Source organism: Sphaerodactylus townsendi, linkage group LG17 (assembly GCF_021028975.2).
Source record: "Sphaerodactylus townsendi isolate TG3544 linkage group LG17, MPM_Stown_v2.3, whole genome shotgun sequence".
Classification (NCBI taxonomy): domain Eukaryota; kingdom Metazoa; phylum Chordata; class Lepidosauria; order Squamata; family Sphaerodactylidae; genus Sphaerodactylus; species Sphaerodactylus townsendi.
In genome coordinates, this window is record NC_059441.1 from 1,510,208 (window position 1) to 1,518,161 (window position 7,954).

The 7,954-nt window shown below is 49.1% G+C and overlaps 1 protein-coding gene across 1 annotated transcript in view; it reads left to right on the forward strand.

Annotated features, from left to right (window-relative positions):
• Nucleotides 1–7,954, forward strand: part of PARP6 (poly(ADP-ribose) polymerase family member 6) — a 39,626-nt gene extending 31,672 nt beyond the window's left edge. The window contains exons 16-19 of the mRNA XM_048482048.1: nt 831–910; nt 5,120–5,183; nt 6,790–6,874; nt 7,386–7,954. Coding sequence (XP_048338005.1) covers nt 831–910; nt 5,120–5,183; nt 6,790–6,874; nt 7,386–7,488 — 332 coding nt within the window. The 3' untranslated portion in view covers nt 7,489–7,954. The remainder of the gene's footprint in view (nt 1–830; nt 911–5,119; nt 5,184–6,789; nt 6,875–7,385) is intronic.

Consider the following 7,954-nt stretch of genomic DNA (forward strand, 5'->3'; position numbering starts at 1 on the left):
CTCCGTGTGGGGCCCGAGGGGTGTTCTCTGTGCTTCTGTGACATTTGATACTCTCTGGTCGGCCTGCTGAGCATTGGTCTTGGCCCAGACCTGGAACTGCGAGTCATGTAAACCTTTACCACCTTTTGCCTCATTTCATCGCTGCGCATTCAGACTCCGCATGGTGACTGCCAATGACCATCTGGTGTTCGGTCCATACCAAGAAGTGTGTCCTTTTCCATTGCATGGGATAGGTGGGAGTCGCTTCAACTGGGAGTCAGGAATGGGTGGTTTCTGCTGTCCGTCTTGCCTGAGCTCAGTAGCTGTGGGAAGGTTCAGCAAAAAAGAACTCTGCTCCCCCTGGTGATGAAGAAGAGTTTGGATTTAGAGCCCACCTTTCTCTCCTGTAAGGAGACTCAAGGTGGCTTATGAGCTTCTTTCCCTTCCTGTCCCCACAACAGGAGGCAGGTGGGGCTGAGAGAGTTCAGAGAGAACTGTGACTAGCCCAAGGTCACCCAGCAGGAATGTAGGAGTGCGGAAACACATCTGGTCCACCAGATAAGCCTCTGCCACTCAGGTGGAGGAGTGGGGAATCAAACCCGGTTCTCCAGATTAGAATCCACCTGCTCTTAACCTGGGGAAAGAGTAACACAAAACAGCTTTTTTTTCCTGTCTTGTTTTAACACATCTACCTGTTGCAGTTTGTTGGGGGTGTGTGTGTGTTATCGTTGTCTGACTTCACGGCATCATTCCCCACAAAGCAACTAGAACGTTTGGCTCACCCATTCGGGAACCGCTTCCCTCCAGCGCCGGCCTCACTGGGTGTGTCTCCTTTTGTCTTGTTCTTGCAGGGATGGGGAAAGGGCAGCATCGGATGCCGTCCAAGGATGAGCTGGTGCAACGGTACAACCGGATGAACACCATTCCCCAGGTACCGTATATACTGGAGTGTATAGATGGAGCCTGCATATACGGCATACTGCGTGTGTAAATTAGGCCTGCATATAAATTCGAGAGCTTTCATTTTACCACAAAAAACTGGGAAAACTTATTGACTCGCGTATAAGTCGAGGGTGAGAAATGCAGCAGCGGCTGGTAAATTTCAAAAATAAAAATAGATACCAATAAAATTACATTAATTGAGGCATCAGTAGGTTAAATGTTTTTTGGAATATTTTATTTCAAAGAAAAAACAGTAAGAAAACTGAAACCTGTAAAGTGGAAAAAGAGGGTCAACAAAAAGTAATACTTGGTCTCCACAATAATAACTTTAGAGGTACAAAGGCATAAACAAACAAAACACCTTAGCTATAAACACAAGGAGGTCAAAAATCCTTCAAAACTGGATTGTTGGTCAGGGGAGGAATGTTTATGTTAGCGGTACCAACATTTCAGAGTATCTTTAGGAGACCCTCCTGATGATACCAATAGGTTTAATTGAAGTTTGATTTCAAGAGGGTCAAAGTTATGGACCCTCAAAATTTAGCCCCATCTACTATTAGCTCCCATTGGAAACAATGGGGGATGGGGCAATGATTCCATAACTTTGGACTCCATGAATAGGCTTTACCAAACTGCGGTTGAGGTATCACCAGGAGGATGTCTTGAAAAATCCCTGAAATTTTGGTTGCGCTAGCATAAATTATTATGCCCCCTGGCAACCGACAAAATAAAAACTTTAAAAATATTTTTGCTAAAATGCACCTGTTCCATTATGGGGTCAAGAGGGGCTTTTTCAGCACAAAAATTGTGCTGAAAAGTTCGACTTACATGCGAGTATATACGGTAATTGTTTTTCGGTGAGGCCAGCTGCTTCGCTTCTTGCCCTTACCTGAGTTGGCGACCTCTGAATTTTGCAAGCATTCCTCACCTCATCACACCTGTTGTTTTCAAGCGTCCGAAGCAGTGAACTCATCAAAAATTTATGCTGCAATCAATTCATTTATGGCTAAGGTTGCTGCCGGGGTGCTATTTTGGCTAGTACAGCTACCCCTCTGGAAATTTGTTTTTTACTCATAAGAACGAGCCTGCTGGATCAGACCAGAGTCCATCTAGTCCAGCACTCTGCTACTCGCAGGTGCCTTTGGGAGCTCACAGGCAGGATGTGAAAGCAATGGCCTTCTGCTGCTGCTGCTGCTCCCGAGCACCTGGTCTGCTAAGGCCTTTGCAATCTCAGATCAAGGAGGATCAAGATTGGTAGCCATAGATCGACTTCTCCTCCATCAATCTGCCCAAGCCCTTTTTAAAGCTATCCAGGTTAGTGGCCATCACCACCTCCTGTGGCAGCATCTTCCAAACACCGATCACACGTTGCGTGGAGAAGTGTTTCCTTTTATTAGTCCTGATTCTTCTCCCCAGCATTTTCAATGAATGCCCCCTGGTTCTAGTATTGTGATTGCTTTGTTGATTCTTGGATGCCAGATGTCTGATTCTGGAACGGGTCCAGAGGAGGGCGGCCAAAATGGTCAAAGGCCTGGAATCCATGCCCTACGACAGGGGTAGGGAACCTTTAACACTCAAAGAGCCATTTGGACCCGTTTTCCATGGGAAAAGAAAACACTTGGAGCCGCAAATAATTTTTGACATTTAAAATGAAGATAACACTGTATATATTGGGGTTTTTTAACCTTTTACTCCGCTCATTCTGAGAAGCGCATGGATGCGTCCGCCCTGCTGCCTGCAGGGCGAGGCAAGGATGGGGCCAGCAGCTCGGCCTTGCCTGCCGCCGGGAAAGCATCCGCCCCGCTCCAACGGAACGAAGGGAAGCCCACAGCGCGGCCCAGCCAGCTGCAGGCAGTTGGTCCTGCCATACGCCATGCTGCCTGCACAGGCGAGGAGCTAGGATAAGTAGCCCGCAGCCTCCAGCTCGTGGAGCCGCAGTGAAGGGCAGAAGAGCCGCATGCGGCTCTCGAGCCGCAGGTTCCCTACCCCTGCCCTACGAGGAGAGACTGAGGGAGCTGGGGATGTTTACTTTGGTGAACAGAAGGTTAAGAGGGGACATGATAGCCATGTTGAGATATTTGAAGGGATGTCATGTTGGTGGGTTCAAGGGGGAGGGAAAGAGATCCCACCTAAACATCAGGAAAAACCTCCTGACAGTAAGGGCTGTTGGACAGTGGGATGCACTACCTCGGAGTGTGATGGAGTCTCCTTCTCTGGAGGTTTTTAAAGAGAGGCTGGATGAACATATGACGGAAGTGCTTTGATTGTGTGTTCCTGCATTGCAGGGGGTTGGACTTGATGGCCTTTGGGGTCTCTTCCAACTCTATGGTTCTAAGACAGACAGAGTGGTCGGCGCTGATGCTCTGTGTGAGAGTTCAGGATCAAACAACACATTACCTAAGGCAGTGGTGGCGAACCTATGGCACGGGTGCCAGAGGTGACACTCAGAGCCCTCTCTGTGGGCATGCACAAACAGGGTAAACCCCCCCCCCCATCTAGGCTGGCCTGGGCCACTGGGCTCGATTATTAGCATTAAACCTAAGATCTAGTTTTGGGGAAGCAGTGTAGGTAACCCTGTTAAGCACTGTTAAACCCCAGTGATTTTCATGCGAAGAACTGAAGCGCGATCCTTTACCTGGGAGTAAGCTCAGTTGCTGGTAATGGGGCCTGCTTCTGAGTAAACCCTCCTAGGGGTCATGATTCACCCCGTTGGAAGAGTTGCATGGTTGCTTCAAAGCCAAGCCACCAACTACCACCAAGCTTACTCCCGAGTAACGCGCACCTCAGAGCCAACCCTTTTTTTCTAAACTAAAACCTCAGTATTCAGGTTAAATTGCCGTGTTGGCACTTTGCGATAAATAAGTGGGTTTTGTGTTGCAATTTGGGCACTCGGTCTTGAAAAGGTTCGCCATCACTGACCTAAGGAGACTTACAATGTAATCCTAAGGAGAGTTACTCCCATCTAAGACTGTTTATTTCAGTGGGCTCAGACGGGATTGAGTCTGCATAGGACTGTACTGTTAGGAACTGATCTCTCAACATTTAAAAATATAACTAAATTTTGCCAGTTTTAGTGGCAGCTTCTGATTTGGTTGGGAGACGCGGCACAGAGACCAAGGGAATAGAATATTTTAACATTGTGACTTTTTTCCTGATCTATCAAGCCTTCTCTCCTCCCCCAGTTAGTATTGGCTGTTTAGAGAGAAAATGGCGGGCATTTTTAGTGGCATTTAGACCAGGGAAATGGCACACGGGAGGGAAGGAGTAAATGTCTTTCCTGCTTTCCTGATCCACTGAGCGTCTCTCATCCCCGCCTGACCAGCTGCGTTTAGTAAAAAATAAAAATTGATGATCGAACATACATTTCCTTGTATTGTCGAAGGCTTTCACGGCCGGAATCACTTGGGTGCTGTGTGGTTTCCGGGCTGTATGGAACACGGCCATACAGCCCGGAAACCACACAGCACCCAAATACATCTCCTTGCTTTCAGAAAGCAAAAGGCGAAGCAGAACTCTTTGACAAATCCAGCCCAGATTTTTCATCCAGGGAGCCATTCTTACTTTCTCTGCCAGAGAGCAAAATTACAGCTTTCCCAAGTGCTGGCGATTATAGTTTGGAAAAGTGTGTTTTAAAACCCACCAGAGCGCATCCTTAGCATGGCTGGGATTTAATGTAGCTAGGTGAGAGCCAACATGGGGTAGTGGTTAAGAGCAGGTGCACTCTAATCTGGAGAACCGGGTTTGATTCCCCACTCCGCCACTTGAGCTGTGGAGGCTTATCTGGGGAACCAGATTTGCTTGTGCACTCCAACACATGTCAGCTGGGTGACCTTGGGCTAGGCACAGTTCTTCAGAGCTCTCTCAGCCTTACCCATATCACAGGGTGTTTGTTGTGGGGAGGGGAGCGAAAGGAGCTTGTAAGCCCCTTTGAGTCTCCTTACAGGAGAGAAAGGGGGAATATAAATCCAAACTTTTCTTCTTCGTGTTTGTAAATTTGTTTCATAAGCCGCCCTTCCCGACATGGCCTTAGGGGGGCGCACAACATTGATTATCAACAACAAAACAAAGCAGTTACTCCACCTTGGGTTTGGTTCGTCCCAAAGGTCCGTAATGGTGCAGATAGGCTTGAAGGAACGAGCGATACCACAGCCCCAAATAAAGGGGATTGTAACTCCAGTTTCTCTGCTTCGCTTTGCAGACTCGGTCCATCCAATCCAGGTTCCTGCAGAGTCGCAATTTGAATTGCATCGCACTTTGTGAAGGTGAGCGATAAGAGAAGGGCGTGGGCAAGCAGGCCGGTGTCTGGCGTCGTCCCTGATGAACGTTGGAAGTAGTTTACCGAGAGGACAGTTGAGTCCCTCTGAAAATATCACCAGTCTCCACAGCCAGTGACAATACCGGAAACCGGGGTGCTTGTGGGTTTTCAATATGAAAGACTCGGTGTTACACTTAGCTGAACAATTCAGACTGTTTGAAAACTTGTTACCAGTCTAAGAGAATTGTTGATTTTGTAATGATTCGATTTTTGGAATGAATTGATTTTGGAACGAAGCTCGTCCGTGGAGCTCTGTTGTACTTTTTGTAAACTTCAGTCGTTTAGTAAAAGTGTGACAGTAGCCAGTCAACTGTACTGCTAGCCACATTTATGCAATCGTGTTTACTATTCCAGATTTAAGCATAAGCATAAGCATAAGCATTTTATTGTCATTGTGCACGCACAACGAAATTTACAGCAGCATTCCTCGATGCACACAATTCCAGACTCATACCCCATCCTCATTTTCCCCTTCCTCCACCCATCCCTACACAGCCCCAAACACATCAACGTGAAGCCGCAGAGTTTAGCATAGCCACAGCTCTAGAGCAGAAGCTGTCTCTAAGCCTCTTTGTCCTAGTTTTGATAGACCTGTATCGTCTGCCGGATGGTAACAGTTCAAAAAGAGAGTGTGCTGGATGAGACGGGTCTCTCAGAATATTTTGGGCTTTCTTTCCTAATTTAGGCTTCGGGAATTATAGAGTTCTTCCAAGGAGGGGAGAGGGCAGCCGATAATCCTCTGTGCAGTAGTGATCACCCTTTGGAGCGCCTTCCTATCTGCCACTGTGCAACTGGAGAACCATACACAGATGCAGTTGGTTAAGACACTCTCTATAGCAGAGCGGTAAAAGGACACCAGGAGTTTTCCATCCAGTTGTTGTTTCCTTAAAAGTCTCAGATAGTACAGTCTTTGCTGGGCCTTCTTAACCACCGCGGCAGTCCGTACGCCCCAGGTCAGGTCCTCTTTAATCATGACGCCCAGAAATTTAAAACTAGCCACCCGCTCTACTTGATCTCCATTTATAGTCAAGGGCTGAATTTCTGAGCTATTCCTTCTATAGTCCATTTAGTTGCACAACCCCTCACCATGCTTTTTTGTGTTTGATGATGGGCCCAAGAAGCAAAGGGCAGGCTGGGTGGCTCCTTCACTGAGGGACCGCCTGCCCAAAGAGGGCACTTGGCATCTCTAGCCACAGAAACGAGGCCATGGGAGTGAAAGCAAACCTCAAGATCCATTTGCAGTGCGGCTGGCCACTGGTGTGGTGGTTAAGAGCAGGTGGACTCTAATCTGGAGAACCGGGTTTGATTCCCCACTCCTCCACCCAAGTGGCTGAGGCTTATCTGGTGGACCGGATGCGTTTCCACACTCCTACATTCCTGCTGGGTGACCTTGGGCTAGTCACAGTTCTTTCCGAACTCTCTCAGCCCTACTGACCACACAAGGTGTCTGTTGTGGAAAGAGGAAGGGAGAGGAGCTTGTAAGCCACCTTGAGTCTCCCTACAGGAGAGAAAGGCGGGGTCTAAATCCTAAACTCTTCTTCTGTCTTTTGCAGTGATCACGTCGAAGGATCTCCAGAAACACGGCAACATCTGGGTGTGCCCGGTGTCTGACCACGTCTGCACGCGCTTTTTCTTTGTGTGAGTAGCCTCAGTTCCCCGGGGGGGGGGGGGGGGGCTGTTCTCATTTTCAGAACAGCGTCATCTCTAGTCCCCTGGGGCTGACAGTAGCCCACTTCCCACATGTATCCACAGGGGAAGAGACGGTCGTGTTGCTGATGACACATTGTCCGTGACCTGACCTGGCGCTCAAAAAAGTCTCCTTTTTTTGAGCGCCAGCGTGGTGTCGTGGTTAAGAGCAGGTGCACTCTAATCCGGAGAACCGGGTTTGATTCCCCGCTCTGCCTCTTGAGCTGTGGAGGCCTATCTGGTGAACCAGATTAGCTTGTGCACTCCAACACACGTCAGCTGCGTGGCCATGGGCTAGTCACAGTTCTTCTGAGCTCTCCCAGCCTCACAGGGTGTTTGTTGTGGGGGCGGGGGGGGGGGAGGGCAAGGAGATTGTTAGCCCCTTTGAGTCTCCTTATAGGAGAGAAAGGGGGGGATAGAAATCCAAACTCTTCTTCTTCTCTTCTTCCTTTTCCGCCAACAGGTATGAGGACGGCCAAGTCGGAGATGCCAACATCAATACTCAGGACCCTAAAATCCAAAAGGAGATCATGCGTGTGATTGGCACTCAGGTCTATACAAACTGAGGGGGGGGACACAGAGCACCCCTTTCCTTCAACCTTTGCCAAGGGTTCCACCGCCTCCACTCGGGCAGAAGAGACGCCGGGCGTTGGAGGCGGCCGGAGAAGCGATGATCACCCTGGCCGGATGAGGACCGAGAGCCGCGGGGGAGGGGGGAGGGCAAAGGGGGCGCCCGACGTCGCAGCTGGATGGCGGAGACCCCGGGAGCGCCTCTGGGAAGGCGGCACCGGCCCTTCCCCCCTGGGCCTCTGTGTAGAGTTCTTCTGAGATATTCCGAGGGGCGAACTTGTGTCGCGGGTCCCTGGAACTGTCGGGGCGGCCGACCCTGCGCACCTGCGTTTACAGCGGCGACATTTTTAAGCGACGGAAATAAGCAAAAAACAAAAAACAAATAAGAGGGGCGGGGGAGGTAAAATAAAAAAAGAGCGAGCCAATGGATTTAGCTTATTAAAATTCTCTTTTAAAAAGAAA